General features: G+C 39.8%; 1 protein-coding gene across 6 annotated transcripts in view; it reads left to right on the plus strand.

The window, feature by feature from the left end:
• LOC131035073 (uncharacterized) overlaps positions 1 to 23,578 on the plus strand; it is a 220,322-nt gene that overhangs the window by 58,095 nt on the left and 138,649 nt on the right. For all 6 annotated transcript variants that reach the window (XM_057966693.2, XM_057966695.2, XM_057966696.2 and 3 more), the window contains 2 exons: positions 21,478 to 21,610; positions 21,857 to 21,954. In XM_057966693.2, the coding sequence (XP_057822676.1) occupies positions 21,478 to 21,610; positions 21,857 to 21,954 (231 nt within the window). The remainder of the gene's footprint in view (positions 1 to 21,477; positions 21,611 to 21,856; positions 21,955 to 23,578) is intronic.

The following is a 23,578-nucleotide window of genomic DNA, read 5'->3' on the forward strand; positions in this document are numbered from 1 at the left end:
TGGAAGTTGTGGAACATGTATTGCTTCTAGAGTCACAATGAAAAAGAAAGGACATTGAACAAAGACAAAATCAAATTACTAGATTTTGTGTCGTCCTTGAGGAAGGATACATAGGACTGGTATAAGAAGGCCTATCTAAAACATGATAAGGATTTGGAAGAAGTGAAGGAGAACTTCTTAGCAAACTTTGACACTCTGGAAGTACCACTCGAAAGTGTGAGTAAAATGAGGAGTTGGTACAAAGGAAAGAAGAATCGGTGAAAGATTATGATAAAAGGTCTAAGGAGGTATCAAACAAACTAGAGGAATCATTAACCGAAAAGTAGAAGGTAGAATGGTTCATCTTCAGATTACAAAAAGATATCAAAGCAGCCTTGGATGGAAGGATATTTGATAGATCTAGATGTTGTAGCCATGGCCTACTGCATGGAGGCACAACCTTCGAGGAAAGTGGATTAAAAAAGAGAAAGTGAAGCAATAGAAAAGTTACAATCGACAGTTGAGAAACTTACCTTGCGCTAGGACATAGTGGGAATAGAAGATGCCAATTAGGCAAAACAAAGTTGAGAAACTTACCTTGCGCTAGGACATAGTGGGAAGAGAAGATGCCAATTAGGCAAAACAAAAGTTCTGGTTCTTTTATTGTTCAAGAGAAGGCCACTCAAAAATTGATTGCTCAAAGGCACAAGGAGAAAAAGAGGTTCAAGAGAAGGCCACTCAAAAATTGATTGCTCGAAGGCACAAGGAGAAAAAGAGGCAGCAACAATCAAAGTGGAGCTTCAAATTGTACCGCAAAAATTCCAATCGGTGTGTGGGATATGTAAGGAATGGAATGACGATGAGATATAAAACTGTCCATCTAAAGCATTCCAAATAAGAAATGCAAAGATTGTCCAAACCCTAGATGTCCACTATACCAAGGATATGATAGAGACGTAGATCGAAACATGGTCCATTTCAAGGGACTTGCGGAGTGACCCTTGCATGCACATGATATAGGATACAACTAGTCCCAATGAAGGATCAATAGGAGTGCTAATGCCTTACAAAATACCCCTTCACAAAATTATCAAGAGGATAATAGACAATGCAATTATAGAGGAGGTAGAGGATGAGGATGGAGCAACCATAGAAGAGATGATGCGTCTTGTTACAAATGTGGTAAAACTAGTCAATATGCCATAGAATGTTGGTTAGAAAAAAGGAAGATTTGTGCATTTTGTGGTAATGAAAATCATGATTTATGCAATTGTGAGAGAGCACAACAATACTTTCATAATGACCCTCCCAAATCCATGAGTGATGAGCTTCAGGGGCAAAATGGAGGAGCAAGGGTATTCAAGAGAATCCCTCCGCAAGGTGCAAGAGGGTGTCAAAGAGCTGATATTATGGTCGTCAGACACATTCGCTAACGGGGAATATCCTGGAGAAGAATATCAATAGGCGATAAAACCTCAAAAAAATAGAAAACAAAATAATTAGAAGAACAAAGCTGCAGTACTTACTCGTCAAGGGATTGATACCAGCATGAAAAGAAGAAAAAAATGAGACAAGTGAAGAATCAGGTCTGAATGAGTATGATTATGGTTACATCTAGCCCTCAAAGCAACACCATTATAGAGTAGTGGAAAGCACCAAGAAGACCAATATACAACAACAAAATGAAGAAATAACTTGTTTATCAGAAGTGCTCATGCCGAAGAAGTTGGCATCTCTAGCACAACAAAAAGACTTGTTAGTCAAATTGAAACAACTGGGCAAATATTGGAACAAATAGACACCCAAGTAGCTGCGAAGCCATATAATAACAAAAGACCAGAATCGAAAGAACAAACCATTGCTAATAACTACACATTTGAATAACCAGAAGGTGAAAAATGTTATGGTAGATTTATGTACAAACATCAATATTTTACTGGCAACTACTTGGGAGAAATTGGGAAGACCTAAATTGGTAAGAAGTCCATTCAATATAAATTTAGCAAATGGATCTAGAATGTAGACAATGGGGACATAGAAAAATGTTGAGGTTTAAAGTACATGGCCTCAAACTAATAGTGTACTTTGAAGTAGTTGAAAAGAAAGAACCTTTTAATACATTCCAAGCATTATTAGGTCTTAAATGATTTGTAAATGCAAATGGAATAGTAGACTCAAGAAAAATAAGAGATTTCATTTTTGAATGATACTAAGGCCATACATATTCCCCTAGGAGAGGATGAGATAGTTCACATGTAGAAGAAATTGATCAAGAAGAAAATGAAGAGGATAATTCAAGATTGATATACTCAAATTCTAAGTTGCTTACCATAGAGGAGGTAGAAGACCCAAATAGTGAAAGGGATATTGAATTGGAAAGTGACCATTCTAGTACAAATAGTATTGAGGTCCTCAATGCATGGATGCAGGAGGAACAAGAGTTAACATCTCAGAAGGTATATGGGTCATGGCGATCCTTTATGATACAAAAGCAAACTAGAAACACTCTGGCATACTACCACGATAAGGACCCATGCATCACAAAAAACAAAAAACTCTAATACTTCCCATCTACTTGTGAATTCTAGGCAGTAGGCACTCAAAGAGAGACTATACAAACTATCCATGCACTCATACAGTATAGAAGCAAACAAAAACCACTAAAGTTGTACTTCACAAAGCTCAAATGAATTGTAATCCCCTTCGACTTAGGCCATTTCAGTTAAGTGTTAGCCTATCAACAGGTCCTCATAGGTTGACAAAAGGGATGGAGGACATCAATTGGGCGAGTCAAGGCAACAGAGGTTTGGTTGGTAGCCACATGGATTCCATCCTAATCATATCTTATTATTTAAGTCTACTCCAAACTCTAGTGAGAAAGTAAGAAAGAGGAGAAGGACGCCAATGAGGAAAAGACAAAAAAGGGAAAAAGACAAAAGAGGCTAAGGACAACTAAGAGTGGATTAAAGTTTAATTAATCCCAACAAAGAAACATAAGTGGGCGGTCCTTTTGGGAACCCTAGTTAGGGTGAATTGAGGAAAGGTTTTAAAAAACCTTTGGAGACTCATTCGTCATTCATGCTTGCTGATTTTATTTCTGCCTCATTTAGGAGATTATACAACCTTAGGGTTTTGCAAAGTTTGTGAGGACATAGGCCCTCATTAACTGCATACCTACAACTGTGAGAGATCAGTTTTGGGTATGTGGGAGAGATTCTAATATGGGAGTCTCATTGTGCTGCAAAGAGTTGAAAAGATGTTGTTACAAAATTTTTGAGTGAGGTGCTTGCTAACAACCTGATGCAGGAGCATCCCTGATTCATAGCAATCTTGCATCAACCAATAATATTTCCTTTTTGTTTTGCTTTCTGTTTGCAGTTTCAACATTTCTTTCTGTGTGTCCTGGATTTGGCTCACCGGAACCTGTGGAGTTGGATTTTACTTGAAGACTTGATCATCTTCCTTATTCCCAAACCGTGGAGCATTTGGATCGTTTTCCAACAAGTTATCGCTACCGGTTTTCGAGACAGTTTACTGTTACCGGTTGCTTGGACCTATATGCATTGGTGATCTACTGGATCCCCTTCTGTAGCTTGCTAAGCCCTGTGCGTTGATTCCGATGTTCCTTGGCGTGTGGCTGACCTTTTCCCGTGATCTACTCTTCATCCTTTGGATTTTCTGGAGGAATTTCTTTGGCGGAGGCCGACCTTGTTGGTTTTACACGTTAGGTCTTGTTCTTCGGTTTTGATCCCTTTTTAGGCCGACCGGATCCCCTTGGATCGTATAAATCATTGTAATAGAGCATTAGAATGTAATCAAGCAGTTAGATTGAGCATAGAAGATAGATCTTAAGATATGAGGTCCTGGTTGTGACCTGTTCTGTATTTTGAGCATGTTTTAGCTAGCCTGTGAGCTGGTTTTTGTAATCCGGTTGTTATCGGTTGGTTGTAATCAGTTTTCATGATATAAATCAATCTGTTTTGCATTGCCTCCATCATGTCCCTGTGTTTCCGTTGTGTTTACTCTTGCTGACCGGTCTAGACTGATCTTTTTGAGGTCCCTCCTAGTCGGTGACTGCTTCAAGTGGTATCAGAGAGAGCTTTTGTTTCGGATATTGCGTTGTCTTGAGAATTTTGTCTGAGGGTGGCGGACTGTGGATCCAACCTGCAACTGTAGAGGACTGGCGTAAAGATGGCGTGAAGAGGAACTAGGAATGGTGGAGCGTGTGGGAATGCAGACCCTGTTGTGATGGAAATGTTGCGAGGAATAGCAGCCCGGTTGGAAGTCGTGGAGACAGCCCAGAGAAGAGGCCGACATATTGAAGATGTAAGTGAAGATGAAGGAGAAGAAGCCTTGACAGAAAAAGTAAACCCATCGGCGGTTGATCCGGATGAGGAAAGGTTTTTGAAGGTTTTGAGTAGGGCGAATACTAAACCTCATTTTACCCTACTGGAATATGATGGAAAGTTGGATTCGGATGAATTGATGGATTGGATCTCGGAGATGGAGAAATATTTTGATTTTGAAAACATTGCAGAAGAAAGGAAGGTGAAATATGCCTGTACCTGGTTGAAAGGTCATGCATCTCTTTGGTGGGAGCATTTGCAGGTTGACGGACAGAGAAGAGGTAAAGAGAAGATCAAGATATGGGATCGGATGGTTGTGAAGTTGAAATCAAAATTTATGCCAGCTGATTATCAAGTGAATCTGTTCCAGAAGTTACAAAATTTGAGACTGAAGGAATCTAGTGTGAAAGAATACACCGAGGCATTTTACAAGTTGAATATCAGATCCGGACATGTTGATGATGAAGTTGAACAAGTTGCAAGATATTTGAATGGATTGCGGGTGTCTATACAAGATGAACTTAGTTTGATCAAATTACAAAGTGTTGAAAAGGCTTACTAGTATGCCTCGAAGGCAGAAGAAAAGGTAAACAAAAGACATGAGCAGAGGCAGAGAGGTAGAGGTGGAAGGTTTTCCAGAGGAAGATTTCAAGGAGGAAGAGGATATACCGGAGGTAGAGGAACCTGTACAGATCAGAATAAGGACAAATAAGTGAACAAAGAAGGTAATTCATATAGGAAAGATGATAGAAATTTCTACCGGAGGAGAGAACCGGATGGCTACTGGAATGAGAATTTTGGAAGACAAGACAAGAGAGTGTTTAGAGGAACTTGCTATAAGTGTGGAGGAGAAGGATGTCGTGCTTTTAAGTGTAAGAAGACAGAGAATACCGGAAGAGCAATAGTGGTGGAAGAAAACCCCACCGGATTAGATAATAAACCGGAAGATGGAGAACTGTTAATGATGAGGAGAGCTTTGTGTCATACCGGGAGAGATGAAGAGCCCTTGCAGAGGAAGATTTTGTTCAAGACCAGATGTAAGGTATCTGATAAGTGCTATAAAGTTGTTATTGATAGTAGTAGTTCAGATAATCTTGTTTCAGAAGAGATGGTGAATAAATTGAATTTGGAAAGATTGAAGCACCCTAAGCCTTATCAGATAGCGTGGATTCAGGATGAACATAAGTTGTTAGTAAGTGAGCAATGTTTGGTGAAATTGAAAATCGAGAATTATCATGATGAAGTCTTGTGTGATATTATGCCTATGGATATTTGCCATCTTTTGTTGGGTAGACCTTGGCAATTTGATAGACAGACAATACATGATTGGAGGAAGAATACATACATTATTGTGGCCAATGGGATGAAGCAAACCTTGTTGCCCTTGGAGGAACCTTTGAAGAGTGAAGTCTGTACGAATGCTAGAATCTATTTGGTGGATGGAAGGAAATTCTTGGATGGATTGAGACATGAGAATGTGTGTTTTGCCTTAGTTCCTAAGAAGACTGAGAATCTAGAGCATGAAGAGGAACAACCGAAAGAGATAAAAGATTTGTTGACAGAATATGAAGACATCATTTCAGATAATGTGCCTGATGGATTTCCACCCGTGAGAAGTATCAGTCATTGCATGGACCGGGTTCCCGGAGCTAGTTTGCCTAACAAAGGTGCACACTGGATGACACCGATAGAGAATGAAGAGCTGAATAGACAAGTGCAAGAGCTGTTGAAGAAAGGTCCGATCAAAGAAAGTCTGAGCCCTTGTGTAGTACCAACAATATTAGCACCTAAGAAGAATGGAGAGTGGAGAATGTGTACCAATTCCAGAGCAATAAACAAGATCACAGTGAAATACCGATTTCCTTTGCCTAGGATGGATGACATAATGGACTGTTTGAGCGGAGCCAAATACTTTACAAAGATAGACTTGAAGAGTGGATATCATCAGATTAGGATCAGTGAAGGAGATGAGTGGAAGACAACATTGAAGACAAATGAAGGACTGTATGAATGGTTAGTGATGCCTTTTGGGTTAAATAATGCACTGAGTACTTTCATGAGGCTGATGAATGTGGTATTGAAGAAATTCTTGGGGTAAGTTTGTTATTGTATATTTGGATGACATTCTGATTTTCAGTAAGACAAAATAGGAGCATTTGTTGCATTTGAGACAAGTTTTGCAGAGGTTGAGAGAAGAAAAGTTGCTGATAAACCTTAAGAAGTGTACTTTCATGAAAGATGAGTAAGTCTATTTGGGATTTGTGATATTTGAGGATGGTTTGAAGATGGACCCTGAGAAAGTAAAAGCAATTGTTGAGTGGCCTCCACCGGAAAGCATTGGAGAGCTAGTTTCTACTGGAAGTTCATCAGAAATTTCAGGTGAGTTTGTAACCCTATGGCTGAGACCATGAGGGGAGATTAGAAGGAATTCAAGTGGACCACTGGAGCAAACAAAAGTTTTGAACTGTTGAAATGGAAAGTGACTGAGCAACCTGTGTTAGCTTTACCAGATTTCAATAAAGTATTTCAAGTGGATTGTGATGCAAGTGAAACAACAATAGGAGCATTCTTGAGTCAAGAAGGGAGAGCAGTAGCTTATTTCAGTGAGAAATTGAATGATGCCCAGAGGAGATATTCAGTGTATGATCAGGAGTTTTATGCCATAGTTCAAGCCTTGAAGAAGTGGAGACATTACTTGTTGCCTAAGGAGTTTGTATTGTATACAGATCATCAAGCTTTGCAGTATTTGAGTAGTCAGAGTAAGTTGAATCAGAGACATATGAGATGGGTAGAATTTTTGCAGAGTTACACCTTTGTGTTGAAGCATAGAAGTGGGAAATCTAACAAAGTTGCTGATGCATTGAGTAGGAGAAGGAATTTGCTGACAGAGATGAGAGTGATAGTATTAGGATTTGAGGAATTGAAGACCTTGTATGATGATGACCTAGATTTTGCAGAACCTTGGAGAGCATGTAGAGAACCGGTTATGGTAGATAGAAGCAAGTGGTTGGATTACTTCATTCGGGGTGGGATGTTATTCAGAGGAGTTTAGTTGTGCATACCTAAGAGTTCTATGAGGGAGAATCTGATAAAGGAGAAACACAGTGGAGGATTAGCTGGACATTTTGGTATTGACAAAACAGTAGCACTGGTGAGTGAGCATTACTTTTGGCCCCAGATTCATAAGGATGTTAGGAAATATGTGCAAAGTTGTAGAGTTTGTCAAGTTGCAAAGGGTAGTAGTCAGAATGTGGGATTGTATAAACCTTTGACAGTATCGGTAAGACCTTGAGAGGATATAAGCATGGATTTCATACTTGGATTGCCTAAAACACCGAGAGGGAATGATTCTATATTTGTGGTAGTGGATAGATTCTCGAAGATGGCTCATTTCATACCTTGTAAGAGGACATCAGATGCATTACATGTAGCATACCTATTTTTCAAGGAAGTAGTGAGATTGCATGGATTACCTAAGAGCATAGTTTCTGATAGAGACACTAAGTTTGTTGTCTATTTTTGGAGAACACTTTGGAAGAAGATGAAAATAGATTTGAAGTTCAGTTCTACTTTTCATCCATAGACTGATGGACAGACAAAAGTAGTTAACCGGAGCTTGGGAAAATTTATTGAGATGTTTAGTTGGAGATAAAACCGGAAGTTGGGATTAGATTCTTGCACAAGCAGAGTTTGCCTACAATAATTCAGTAAATAGGAGTACTAGAAGAACACCTTTTGAGATTGTTACCGGAGCACACCCTTGAGGAATATCAGAATTAAGAGATATTAGCAGTGAAGGTCGGAGAAGTTCAGAAGCAGAAGAATATGTAGATTACATGAAGGACTTACATATTCAAGTTAAGCAACATTTGGAGGACATGAATAGCAAGTATAAGGAGAAGGCAGATGAGAAGAGGAGACATAAGGAATTTGAAGTTGGCGATGAAGTGATGGTGTATCTGAGAAAAGAAAGATTCCCGGTTGGAATTTATAACAAATTGTAGATGAGAAAGTTTGGACCTTGCAGGATTTTGAGAAAGTTCAATTCTGGGAATGCATATGAAGTGGAGTTACCGGATAGTCTGAGTATTTCCCCTGTGTTTAACATTGCAGATCTTCATTAGTATCATGAACTAGAATTCAGTGAGGTCAGTATTGCTGACTTGGAGAAGTTGTTGCCTTGTAAGGAACCAGATTGTTTACCCTCTCGGGTGAATAACTTAGAGCACACAGATAAAACACGTAATGTAGAATAATAATGCCATAGATATTAGATGTAATATAAGAGATGTTATTCCATTCCTAATTGTCTTCCGTCACAAGTTACATTCGGAAGTATATAAAGATACGGAGGGGGTGCGTGCGCCAACCGTCGCACCGCAACTACCACCCCGCGGTTGCCAACTAACCAAGACAATTACAACTTAATTAACTAGTTTTATTTTCATGTACAATATTGCCGCTAACACCATCCCCCCCAAAAGAAAAGAAGTCGTCTCCGGATGACTTAATACAAAATAGAGATGACATTACACAGAACTGTTGATGCCAGTCGAGCCCAGAACTTATACACCTGCTGCATCCTCGCTTAAAAACCCTTTTCTCCTACCATCTTATGCTCAAGTGTGGATTTCACCCTTATGGCTCCCTTTGACAGCACAATCCTCTTGTGCCTAAACCAAACTTGTCTACAAAACACGCTTTTCAGTCTCAACCTCCACCAACTGCTACTCCAATGATACTGTCTCCCTAGCCAATTTGTCCTCGATAGCCACCCGTGCTGCCATCTCGGCATCCAACTCTTGTGTACGCCGAGCTAAGTCTCACGCTAGTACTGCCTCCATCCTGGTGGTCAGCTCCTCTCGAGCCCTCTGCGCATCCACCAAGGCAACCTCACGTCCAGCCGAGACATACTCCGAGTTCCTTAAAGCGTACCATTCATGCCTGGAAGTGGCCACGACTTTCGGGAACAAAGGCTAGGAGACGCCTCAAATCCTCCATCACACTCCCCAAAGTTTGATAACTGAATTGAATAACTCTCTGGTGCTGTGTGACTTCGCGTTCTTGCAATGCCTTCCCTCAAACTCTGTTTGTTCGCAACCTCCAAATCCGTCTCTCTCTACGACTTATGGCTTCCCTGCCAATGCTAAGCTGTAGGCTTCTTTCTCACAGTACGGAACAACCCAACACTTACCGTGCCTTTTCTGATGCCCTTCGCTAGACTCAAAAAGTGTATTGAAGCTCAAAAATAAATTGGGGGTCTGGGGGTAGTGCCCCCAGCGGGGTCGAGGGGCAGCGCCCTAGCGGGGTCGAGGGGCAGCGCCCTAGCGGGGTCGAGGGGCAACGCCCCCTCGCGGCCACCCATTTTTCAATCTGGTCATCGTCGTTTTTTTTTTTAATCCACTGTAATGTCCCCGATGGCACCCCGTACGGTCAACAACAACACTGACACCTCCAATCGTGCGGCCACCTTCCCGTGTGGTCAACACCCCTCCACCGTACGACTGTGTTTGTTTGTGCAGTGCTGCGTTTATGGCTACGTTGCTGTGCGCGTCTCTCCTTGTTTTCTCTTTGTCCGTTTTTTGTTTGGCGTGGGCTGCGTGTCTTTCTTCATGCATGGGCTGCGTGGTGCGGGGTTTTTATTTCTTCTCCTTTGCGTGTGCGGACTTATGCGGGGCTTTTATGTGCGGGTGTCCACCCACGGTGGTATCCACCGCATGGTGGTCCCACTGTTCGGTGGTTCCACCGCCGGTGGTCCACCGCACGGTGGTTCTGTCGTTGGTGGTCCACCGCATGGTGGTCACACCGTTTGGTGGCTCCACCGTACAGTGGCCCCCACCATCGTGCGCCTTCTTTTTTCTTTTTTTTCTTCTTTTTTTTTTCTCGTATGGTCATCGTACGGATCGTACGGTTGTTGTTTTTTTATTTTTATTTTTTTAATATATATATATATATATTTTCCAGCCGTACGGTCAACTGTTGTACGACCATACGATTTTTTTTTTTTCCAATTTTCTAATTTAGTTGTCTAGAGAGTCGTCGGCTCGGGTCCCCTGTCTCTGGGATCGCCCTTCATGCTTCTCGGTTTTCCTCGCCCAAGAGTCTCCCGCGTTGGTCTCGTGCCTCTCAAGTCGCCTGCCCGGCCTCTCGAGTCCCCTTCCATCCTCTCGGGTCCCCCTCTGGCCTCTCGGGTGTCCTTCCAACCTCTTGGGTCCCCTGCGCGCTTCGCGTGGTAGGGTTTCAATTTGTATCCATTGGTGGCAAGTCTATCTTCAATGGCCATTCTAAGACCTGGAACCACAAATTCTACAGGGACCACGGTCTCCTTCTCGTACATAAGAAGAAGGAGAATAATAAAGATTTTGAAAGCTGCGGCCTTCCACACAGGGTTCCAATCGTTGCCGACACAATTGATCTTGGGATTATCTACATCACCGAGGTTTGGGGCGTCTCCCTTCCAATATTCTCTGTATTTTGGCAGGTACACCTCCTCTGGTACTTGCGCTGGTTCCTCTACTTCGAGCCTGTAGCTCTGGAACATTTCGTAATCCTCCATCTGCTAGTGGAAGAGCCCGTTCAATGACCCCGTCTCATCCTCGGAGCGCTCTCCGAGTTTGAGAATCCCTTCGTCGTTGGGCTCCCTGCAACCTCGTCCTTCGTTCCTCATGTTGCCTTCTCCTTCACCCTCCGATTCCGAAGATGATGCCAGTTCCTCACTAACCAACTGTGTCCCGAGGTCTATGATAAACTTCCTTCCTCCATTCTCCATAGACAGTGTTCTTCTTCCAGTTGTGGGTGGCCTTGGCTGCCACCAACCACCCTCTCCCTAAGATCGCATCATGCCCTTTTTTCTTTAGTGGGATTACCACGAAGTCCAGTATGAAGGGTTGCGTCCCGATGGTAACTTGTTGGCCCATCAGTGTCCCAATGGGTTTGATTCCATGCCGATCTGCTCCGAGCAGATTCATTGTAGATGGCCACAACGTCGGCTTCCCCAGCTTCCGCCAGGTTTCTTCTGGAAGAACATTCACTCCTGATCCACCATCGACGGTGGTATCGGTTAGAATGGTGCCAAGGATACCCATCTCCACAATGGCCGGGTTCCTTCCAGTGTTAATTGCCAGCAGCATGGGGTCTATTGCAGACCCCCCAGGAACATCTGTGCGGTGGTTGGTATTGGTGCATGGTTGGGAGAGATTATTCAGCAACGCCGTTCGTAATTGAGGCATCGTCTGGAGGAGGTCGTGTACCTTCACAGGCACCTCTAGTTTCAATTTTAAAATTTGATTTAGTATAGCATCCTCCGCCTCCGATCGGCTGGAAGTACTCGCCGTACCCTTCGCCTTCGCCCTTTCTCATATCTCTTTCTCAATTTCTACCCGTGCTTCCCGTGCCCTTCGCTTCTCCATCTCCGGGTCTGGGCACATTGCGTGTCTGGCTTCGGCGCGGGTTACGGCCAGCACTTCCTCTTCTTTGGTTTCCTCGACATTGAGCAAGTTGACGTCGGACTTTGGGCAGGTGGCGTCTTTGTGGTCTCCCGGTCCGCACCATTTGCACAAATATTGTGTGGCCTCTCCCTTTGGGCAGTCTCGGGCGAAGTGCCCCCACTGGCTGCACGCTCTGCATTGTACCATCGGTTGACCTTTGGAGTCGTATTGGATCCGGCTCCTTGTGTTGTTATTGTTGTTTCGTCCTCCCCACCGGTTATCTCGGTAGCCTCCCGAGGTTGCATTGTTGTTCGCTTGTTGGCCCGTACCCGTTGGTGCGGATGTTGTGGCCTGCTCCGTGAACAACACCTGGTTCATTTGCATATTTCAGGTTTTCATGTTGTATGGGCACTCCTTGGTGGAGTGTCCCATCACTTGGCAAATCTCGTAGAATGCCTTCTTCGGGCAAGTACCCTTTGTGTGCCCCTCCTCTTTGCACTCAGTGCACCATATGTCCCCTTTGGTCCGACCGGTGCTTCTCATTGTTTTGAATTCCCTCCTCATTCGCTCCATGTCTTTCTAGAGCTCTTGCACCCGTTTGCCAGCCTCGCTGTCGCTGCTGCTTTCCTGTGACGAGTCATCCTCCTCAGACGAGCTATCCTTCTTCTTCTTTTTCTTCGATGTCTTGGTCTCACTCTCGAGATCCATCGCTCTATTGTATGCGTCTTCGTACAATGTAGGTGGAACGATTTTGATCTTCTTTTGGAGGGAATGCTTTAATCCCTCCACGAACCATCGCTTTTTCAACCCATCTGCTGGTTGACTCTCCATTTTTCCCAATAGTTCCTTTAGCCACCGACTATAGGCTCGGACAGTCTTGTTCTTGTTCTGCTTCGTTCCATAGATCTCGGCGACTATTTCGTTGTCATCTCTCAGGAGGCGGAACTCTATCCCAAACTCCTTCTTCAGGTCAGGCCATGTGCCGACTTTGGCCTTATCCATGTCTGAATACCAGTCTATGGCCACTCTCCTTAAAGTTGTTGGGAACTGTGTTACCCATTCGTCTTGGTCGGTAACACCGTTCGCTGACCATATGGTTTCAGACGTTCGACAATGGCGGACGGGATCTTCCTTCCTGTCGCCATTGAACTTTGGTAGTTTCTGTTTACTCCCCATTGATGGGGGTCGTCTTCCTGGAGGTGGCTGTGGCTGTGTCTGTGCCCCTTCGCTGCTCCCTCCGGTCCCTCCGGTGCCGGTGGTGTGTCTTGTGTGGGTGACTGGAGGTACGGTGTTTTGCCTGCCGAGTGTGGCACCTACCGTACAGTTATCCTCCCCTTCATTGTCACCCGCGCCCACTCCTGGCTCCCTTTGGTGATCCTCACTTTGTGGTGTAAGGGACAAGTTTCTGAACCGATCCCGGGTCTCTTCGACTAGATCTCTCTGTAACCTTGTTTCCTCCAGAAACTCTTCGTGGCTCCACACCCTACGGTGTTCTGGCGATGCGTAGAAATTTCCGTCGGCTTCTGCACCCTCCGTGACACCTCCTTGGTTCCCTTCGGGCCACCCTTCGGCAGGTCGTCCTTCGGCAAGTTGCCTCAGCCTCCGTCTACGTTCTACTTGCTGCTCCAGAATCAAGGCCCTCTACACGGCCTCCCACTCGTCCGTTTCTGCTTTTTTATTTCTATCTTTATTCAATAGGTTGGGCATTAATTGTCGTACATTTCCATAATTCACAATACATAAACCAAAACACGTCTTTATTAATTCATTTCCTCAGATACAACTCGTGTCAATGACACTCTTATTTGAATATAGAAGGTTCAAGGTTCAATTCCTTCCTGGCCTGGCGCCATCCCGTTCTGCTTCTGGTCGGTTGTTATCTTCGTACCGTTGAAGGATCTGTTGGCGTCGCTCTTCCTGGGCAATCTCCTCCAGGCGAGCTTGTTGTGCCAGCGATGCCTGTGCAAGCAACCGGGGAAGATGGTTCATCAACTGGTTTACTGCCGGGCTCACCTCCAACGCTGTCCACACAACACTTGGTGGGATTTCCACCTCTATCGCCTCTCGTCGGACGTAGGTCTGGATGGCTACCTGGAGCAAAATTGAAAATTCTCTCGTTGCGGTGTCTTCTCCTGTGTAAAGTTCTGTTCGCGCGTCGTCGGCCTCTGGGTTTATCTCACCAACGGGTAGGCCCATCGTGTTCGTGCGCCATCTGCGTCTTCCGTTCCCGAGTATGTCTAGGCAACGACGCCAAATGTTTACCCTCTCGGGTGAATAACTTAAAGCACACAGATAAAACACATAATGCAGAATAATAATGCCATAGATATCAGATGTAATATAAGAGATGTTATTCCATTCCTAATCGTCTTCCGTCACAAGTTACATTCGGAAGTATATAAAGATATCGAGGGGGTGCGAGCGACAACCGTTGCACCGCAACTACCACCCCGCGGTTGCCAACTAACCAAGACAATTACAACTTAATTAACTAGTTTTATTTTCATGTACAATATTGCCGCTAACACGGATCAGATTGAAGACATTTTGGACAGAAGGATTGGGCGTAGTACCCGAAGCAGTCAGTATAAGGAGTATCTTGTGAAGTGGAAGGATAGACCAGTTGAAGTTTCATTCTTGGATTTCTTAGGCAGAGGTAGACCAAAAAAGTCCAATGCCTAGGTGATAGGTAAGTGTTTAGGAGGTTAAGGCATCACCCAGCAGCCTCAAAAACATTAAAATATGCAGCACTTTGACAAGAAACCCACACGCCAACCTTTTACCAGCTGTATGGCTTGTCTGGGAAATGGTAGGACAGCTTTAGATAGAACAAATTTGCTAATTGAAACTGTACAACTTGCGAAAGTCATCTCTAGCTCATCACAAAAAGGAAAGAATGACTATCAAAGAGTTTGCACACCAAAATGGGGTGAGCAGCAACAAGGATGGCTTGCAAGCAAGATGTATGACTTGCAATGAACTCCCAAGAATTGCCCATAACACTTCACACACATAAACAAAACCAATCAACTCAATATAAATCAAAATACATCATATGTATACATTTTGCTCCACATTTGAAAAAATTCATTTGGCAACTGACTGGTGATTCCTAGATGAAATTGCACTAACTAGTTTAGGAGGTTTTGGTCCCCAAAACTAGTAACTCAAGAGGGTTTTAGTTGTCAATAATTTTGAAAGAACACAAGTTCTCTCCAACCAAAAAAGTAAATAACATTTCATGGCTAACTTTTCAAATAAGCTCTTATCCTCTTATAATTTTTTTTTGAGGAAAATATCAATAATAGAATATAATAATTTTCTTTTTTCTTCATGAAGTCCTTTTTGAAAAACATAATAATGCATTATGGTCAAATTAGACCATGTGCCTTGGCATCTAAATTGATGCACAACTTAACACCTTTTAATTTTTTTTTTTTTACTAAGTTGCCTTTTTAATAACTTCGATATTAGACAACTTAAGTAAAGATTATTTAATAACTCAATTATTTACCCAAGTTGCAGAAAGTATCAAAATGATGCCACTGCAATTTTGACCATATCCAAGTGATCTTGAAGTCTTAGGATGACGATTTGAAGCAATTGGGTGACTTGATCTTCTCCAATTAGTTTGGAGAGCTCCCAAAAGGAAATCAATTTTGAAAGCATCACGAGCCTCACTAATGAAATGATAAAGGAGACAAAATTGATTATTTGACAATTAAAAAAGGAGACGAAAGCTCCTTAAACAGAGATTACAAGTGGATCTTTCTATGATAGGAACGATTGAGAATAGAAACACAAAAGACAAAAAATGAACTTCCTAAAAGTAACTAAAGATGAAAGACGTGAAAGGAAGTTTCTAAATACTAACTAAATGACTAAGATGACCATTATATCAATATTCCAATATTATTTTAATACCCTTCCGTAATGGTCATCCTACTAACTACGTTACAGAAATGTGACATAATCTGCAGGTCTTTTGGCCACGAATGCATAGAAGGCTGCCCCCTTCTTCTGAGAATGCTCTGCAACTTGAGCTTGTTGAGACCCTCCTTAGTTCTGTAGAACTTCTGGATATGACCAAGCTTACCATAACCTATCGGCCACAATTCATCCAACTTGACTTTGGGTAACAAAGCCATCCCTTACATCGAGATCAACTTCTTAAAAAACTTAATAGTTCTGAAAGACCATCAAAAGTTTTTGCAGAAGAACACCATTCGCCTTAGAAACCTTAGGAGCAACCCAAAAACAAGCTGCAAGAAACCACGATTTTGTGGAAAAAACCATCAAACCCTTGATGCAATGCTGAAATCACAAACGATTTTGTGAAAAACTGACAAAAACCTTTGTTTTGTTAAAAAAGGTAAAACCCCATGTCCACGATTTTTAGGAAAAAATCATGCAAAATGCTCCTTGATTTTTATGGTAAAAATCATGCAAAACCACCCAAAAAATAGCAACACCCTTCATGATTTTTTGTGGAAAAAAGTAAAAAAACCCTTCCGTAGAGAAAAAACCTATGAATAGAAAGGCGACTAAAAACCCTTTAGAAAATGCCGTTGAAAATCTTCAATAAAACCCTTGATTTTTTTTGTCAAAAAAAAAATCGGTCAAAAACCCTTTTGAAAATTTCTCCCTAAAAATTCAAGAAAAAACCACGATTTTATTTAAAAAATTGTCAAAACTTTAAAAAAAAGTTTTAGGTAACAGCACCATAATTTTTCATAAAAAATCATAAAAAACTTTTGTAAATAAATTCCAGGTAACCACAGATTTTTAAAAAAATCTGTCAAAAGATCTTTCCCCACTCTAATACCATGAAATAATAATTGATAATTCGATAATTACAAAAGGAGGGGAAAGATCCTTGAATAGAGACTACAAGAGGTTCTTTCTAAAACGGAAATGATCGAGAATAGAAACATGAAAGACATAAAGGAAACTTGCTAAAACTAACTAAAGACAAGAGACATGAAAGGAAGTTTCTAAATACTAACTAAATGACTAAGATGACCATTATATCAATATTACAATATTATTTTGATAAGACCAACTGAGCTTAGTGCCAAAAACAACTCTGCAAGACTCATCTTGTGCTCTCTAAGAACTTTGGAGTTTTGCTTTACTCGCCAATTAGCCTATGGAAAAGATCGGAAAATAAGCTAATTGTCCACAAAGTTATTATGCTCAAGAAGGGGACATTAGACAGATTTATATTTAGTGGTGTGTTTAGGCTACTTGGGTCGCTGAAAAATATAGTCAGTGATAGAGATATTAGATTCCTTAGCTCTTTTTGGTAGGATTTATTTCATTTGATTGGTACAAAACTCACCCCCAACATAAGCTATTATTCTCAAATAGATGGACAATCAAGGGTAGTGAAGAAGTGGGTTGAAGGATACTTGAGGAACCATGTTTTAGATCAACAATTAGCTTGGGTTAAGTGGTTATAGATCAACAATTAGCTTGGCTTGATGTTTCAGATGAAGCCCGAAGTTAGGAAAGAAGAGTTACACATACCTCTATAGGAGATTATGAGAGAATATCTCTATGTATTTTATGGGAGCTTTTCCTTTGTCAACGGATGGGCATAATTACCTATATATTTTAGTAGATGGATTTAGCAAGAAATGACACTTAATTTCATGTAAGAAGACTGTAAAAGGACACGAAATGATAAGTTATTCTTTACTAATATGGAGAGGCATTTTTGGTTTGCTTAAGATTATGGTACGAGACATGAATTCTAGATATTTGGGGAAGTTTTGGACTGCCCTGTGGAGCAAGATGGATTCCAAACTCTAAAGAAGCACAACCAAAGTGATAAGCAAACAAAATTTGTAAAGAACCTTGATTTAGATGATAAGGGATTATAAAAAAAACATCCAAGGACATGGAAAGAGAATGATACTTTCCGTGTGTGGATTCAACATTGTGGGAGCATTCCACACATCTTGTAGAAGTCCATCATCTTGGGAGAGTGCCAACTTTTGCATAGACTAATATGCTATGCATTTAAGGTACTGGTGGTGTGGTTAGAATTCATATTTTGGGCTATTTCAATATTTTTCGTAACTTTGGTGGTTGTGTGGAATATAATTAAATTATTAAATAGCTAAATATTATTTAAGTGTGCAGATAAAGTGTATTAAAAAAAGTAATGGAAAAGGAATTTTTTTATTTTTATTTTCAAAAAAGAAAAACAATGAAAAAAGCACTTTTTTGAGAAAGCTACGAAATGCTTTATCCCTAAAATAACTTTAAAAAGGTTATAAAAGGAGGTTGGGTCTTGAGAAGAAGGGTTACTCCTTATTCATTTTATTTTCATTGGTGGAAGAATGTGAGTTCTTATTGCCTAAGGACAAAAACCCTTTAGTGAATCTAGTTTCAGGGATGAAATCCCTCCTAGCTAGTTGAGTGATTTCATCCCAAAATCACCATTGTGTTGAATGCTAAGCCTTTTTCACTTTGTTGCTGATAATGGAGATCTTTGATGTGTTTTGATAGATTTTGGTATGCAAGTTTATTTGGTGTTGGCTATCCCAGTTCTAGTTTGAATGTAGGAGTGGGGTTTGGAGCTTTGGGGGGGGGGCATACTTCTTATTTCATGCTATATCATTTTCTGCAGCAATAATCAGTCACTTTAGAGAGATTTTTCTCTGCATATTGAACCATACAGCAGTGTTGTTATTTGACAGTTAAAGGTTGGTTATACAATGGCTTGGGATATTATTATGGTGGATGAAAGGCATTTTTTAGACCCAAACAGTCTGGCATGGCAGTTCTGAGCAATGTTCAGTGAGTTTGGAGTTCTACAATCAGCATTCTACATCATCGTTCAGCCCTCTTTGGTAGTGCATTTCAGTTTATTGATTCCACATGAATGATATAACATCAACCTATGATTTTATGGACTAGCTTATGTATATGCAGCAGTGTGTTAATTATTTTGAATAACATTATTATGGGAGCTTGCATTTATGTGAAAAATTTATAGTGGGTGAAGGACTACTACTCTCTATAGAAGACTTGGTATTGGATTCTCATGGAGAATTAGAGAACATGGTTTTCTGCCTGGTTTTTTATACATTGGTGTTTCTAGGCTAAAAAATGTGTACCAATTGTTGTAATGTCCCCTTTTTAGCTTGTTCCTATTTTTGAACGATTAGCCTATCATTCTGACCCTCGTAAGCTAATAATTGGGGGATAAAGGGTCTTCTGAGGCAGAGGCTTGGTTAATGGATGTTCTTGTCTTCTCCAAAATTCGGTATGTTCCAGTTTGGACTTCGTTTGGCTCGGATTGGACTTCGTTTGAGCTCAATTTCATATACTTACTATTTATAGTAAGTCAAGAGGTGATCGAGAGGGACCCTTTCTATTTTTAGTAAGTCAGTGGGTTGGACAGAGGACAAAATGGTCAACTCCCCGATGCAGACAAAATGAAGAAATATTGATTAATCATGGAGTTATGCTTATTTGATTATTAATAAAGTGATAACTTTATAAATAAATTTTATTATGAGGCCATTTAATGTTATATTATAAGTTATTATTATTTCATAAAGAAAGGGTCATACTCATCATTAAAATGGGGCCATGTTTTAATTAATTATTGAGCGCCTAGCTAAGGAGGAAATTAAATGACATAAAGTGCAAATATAAAATTATATTGTTAATGATTTATTAGAAGATTCTAGATGGCCGACTTCATAAGGAGGAATTCAAAGTAAAGGAGGATTTATCCCACATTGAGCGTGGAGATTGATTTGGAGTTTGAGGAGTCTTTATAAACAAACCTGGTCTTCCTTCAAGAGAATGTTATGAGATTATTTCATTGAAGCCATTTCTCCATTGTTGTTGGAAATCAGTGACTGGATTGTTCTAAGGACGAAAACCCTTGAATTTGTTGGTGTTGGATGGAAACCCAAGCACCATTGTGAGGTGGTTTCACTTAGGAATCACTATGGAGTTTATTTCAGGTTCTTAATTCATGTTTTTAGCATAATGGTAGCTAGGGTCTGCACACAAATTCATATTATCAGTTGCATATTTTTCCCAAAATGTTACAGCAGGGTTTGAGAGCAAATTAAAAGGGGCAAACATTGCAGATTGAAGAACTCTTTACCAGCAAGCGCACCATCAAGTATTTTTAACAACAAACTGCCATTACGTTCCAGGTTTCTCATTATATATTAACATTATTTAGTTTGACACATTGTACTTGGCTTTGACATTCGAAAATAAGGAGTTACAAGGTTGCACAATAACTGTTTGATGAAATGTCTTTGCTGTAGTTATTCATTTCAGCTTATATTGAATCACTAGTATGCATGTCAAGTGTTTGTCAAAATGCTACTTGGCTGTAGGTATGCATTTTACCTCAGGAACTCATGTAATTTGCATTTGAAAAGAGTAAAAAAACAAGTGCATTTCATTCTCAGCTTATTGTTAGATCTGCTGACATTCATTTATTTCTACTTGATTTTAAGAGCATATACACCAAACTGAAATTCACATCAGCAAGCCACAACTTCGCATACAAAGTGTTTGACAATATTCCTTGGGGTTCAAATAAGCAAAACAGGGTCAAATTACCAAGGGATTTTACAATTGTGTTCTAGTTCTTTCTTTTTGGTTGTTTCCAATTTGCTTCATGTAATTACAATACTATTTCATTTCCAACTACTTGGAACATTAAATCTAGGATTAATTGCTTTTAAATCTTTGCCAATTTGAAGTATAATTCAAGTAGGACAATGTAGAGATTACAGATCAACATGTGCTCTCCAAAATTCTATATGCTTATTCTCTCATTCTTTTTGATGTATATAGCCATCCATTACATTTATGGGTATTCATTTTCTTTCACATGATTGTTTTTTAATTTTATTTGATGTTGATCTGTGTGCAAAGAAATTTTTTCTTTCTCTCCAGCCTCTTTTCATTTGGAATTTTTGTAATTAGAGTTAATGATTTTGCATCAAGAACTTTCATGATAGTGCTTTTTATCTTCTTCCAGGAGGAATTATTAAAATTTTTCTATTGCATTTAATTTTACTTGAAGAAGAGATCCATATGAATAGTTATTTTAATTGAAGTGGGTAATGATAATTTTATTTGTCCTAGCATCACTATTAACATATTATAATCTATTTACTCATTTATTGCCCTGGAATGGCTTATATGCTAGACGATGTTTCATATCTAGCAGTTGTTGGATGAGAGGCTTGGAAATATAGATTGAGTTCTTCTTTGTGAGTGAGAAAGACAAATAAAGAGAGGAGAAAAATTTAGAAAATGGAGAAAGGATTCCTATGCTATTCTTCATTCAGTCATAAAATGAAATGGGCAAATACATAACATGGGAGAGATGATCAACTGAATGCTATTTAATCATTAATTACAATGTTGTCAAATACACCCTCCGTTATTACTTGCTTTTATAAAGCACAATATTATGCTTTAATGTTGTACATTATTTCCATTGTCAAGGTAGTTTTACAATATATGTACATATGATGTGCATTTAGGATCATTATATTAACTAATCTAAAGGTGACAATGAAAAAATGGTTGATTTAGAAAGTATATAACATAGCTAATTGAATGTTGAGGAATATAGATTTTGGATTTGTTCTTGTTTGGAGAATATTCAAATTGGCTGGGCGATTGGGGATTTATGTTCTTATTCATCGTTGTTTTTATCAAATGAAAAGTTACAAGGTTTCAATTGGGAAAGCTGTAGAAGGAAATGGTACCAGGAGCTGGCTCCTAAAGCTGCAGATTTGTCTCAGAGTGGGATAACAGCTGTATGGTTTCCACCACCAACTGAATCGGTTGCTCCTCAAGGTTTGTTTACCTCATTACTTTTCTTTTATAAGCGCATTGCAGAAGATTACATTACATTTTCTTCCATCTACAAGTGCCTTTTAAATAGGATACATACGGAAAGCTTGTAAATTTCTCTAGAGAACATGTGCCACTATCAAGTTTAGAGGCCTATGATTTTTCATATTGCATCTAGAGCATACCTGCCCTACTGAAAATGTTACTGTAGATCTAGTATTGAATTTTGGAAACTCTTCAATTGTGTAGGTTATATGCCTTTGGACTACTATAATCTGAGTTCTGCCTATGGTACTCAGGAGGAGCTCAAGCAGTGCATAGAGGAAATGCACAATCACGACCTTCTGGTTTGTGTTGAAGGGCAAACTGTTTGTTCTCATTTGAATTTTTCTATTACACATTGACTTTGCCTTGGGAAATTCTTAAATTATATTTAGTTCATGATATTGTGTATTCATTGGTGGTCCTTAGGAATTTGAAATATGAAATAATAAACCAAACTTTTCTAGTACAAAAATATAATGGTGTAGGAGTAGATAAAGAATATGTTTGACACCCAATCTGAGATGACTTTATTACTCACTGTGTTATTTTGTTGCCTTTCATGTTGTAATTCATATGGTTGATTATTTCCCTTATTGATAATTGATTTGAGAAAACTTATTGTGGCTTTGTAAGTTCTTATTTTGAGCTTCATGTCACAGTTTACAAGTTTTAAAGCCCCACCTCATGTGAATCTTCATGTTTTTGGCTGTGATCAAGTTATATGTTGTGCTTTCATGGTGTTCCTAGTTCAATAACTGCAATATTCCTTGCTAAACTGCCCTTAACTTGCTGATTTAAGGCTGAAGGAATATCGTCAAACACTTGTCATGAATCCTCTAATTTGCTGTCATTTGTTTTCAGATTGATTTTTTTTTTCAATAAATCTGACTTATTTCTCTTCTTTCAGCACTCAGACATTTTGTCAAACACTTGTCAATCCATCTCCACAACTGCTGTATACTTGTTTGTTTGTATTTGAATGGCATATAAAGTTTACACAAACTGAAATAGACTCAAATGGAAGTATCCAAATGACTGAAACTAGATGGAGAAGCAATGCAAGGAATAATTGACTGAAATTGACATCTACAGCTGATAGGTAATATTTTTCAAACACTTAATATGCAAACTAACCATACAATGGTAAGCTACAGCACTAGATAACTTCCCATGCAACCTATTAATGCAATAAGATACCTGGTATGCGTCTACAGTCAAGGGACATTAAGGCAAACACTTGGCAAGCAACTCACTCATGCAAATGAACACTTACAGCAAGAAGGTATTTTAACAAACATATCATAGGCAACCTCAATTTCCTTTCATATACAATGATGTATAAGCTGATTATAATCTGATCGCCAAAACTTTGCCTTGCAAAGAGAATTGACTATAACTTGATTGTTATGCAATGGCAAATATTAGCAGCAATTACAACTGAAATAAAGATGCAGACATTAATATTCTGGAATAATGACAAGATGGCAGCAATCAAATAGTCTCCAATGAAAGATCTTGCAATAATCTGATAACCATAATCAGATTATTACTTGATCGTGCCTTTTCAAAACCATAATCGTATTTTACCGATACCAATCGGTGTGAATGTATTTAACAAATACAACCGATACTAATCGATGTTTGTGCATTACGAATTATGACCGATGCTAATCGGTATTTATGCATTGGTTAAGAACCCGATATTAATCGGGATTTGTTTGCAAGGTTATATATATACAAATCAAGGAATACGATCATAGCAAGATCGTATATGTAAATATCAACATAAGTTTGAATGATCATGCATACGATCATCATTATTGGTATAAGAAAAACCAATAATGCAATAACATATAGAAGAGCAATTATAATAATCATCAGACAAAGGAATGATAAATGAAGTCTTATCATAGTCTATCGATGAGA

Source organism: Cryptomeria japonica, chromosome 3, assembly GCF_030272615.1.
Source record: "Cryptomeria japonica chromosome 3, Sugi_1.0, whole genome shotgun sequence".
Taxonomy (NCBI): domain Eukaryota; kingdom Viridiplantae; phylum Streptophyta; class Pinopsida; order Cupressales; family Cupressaceae; genus Cryptomeria; species Cryptomeria japonica.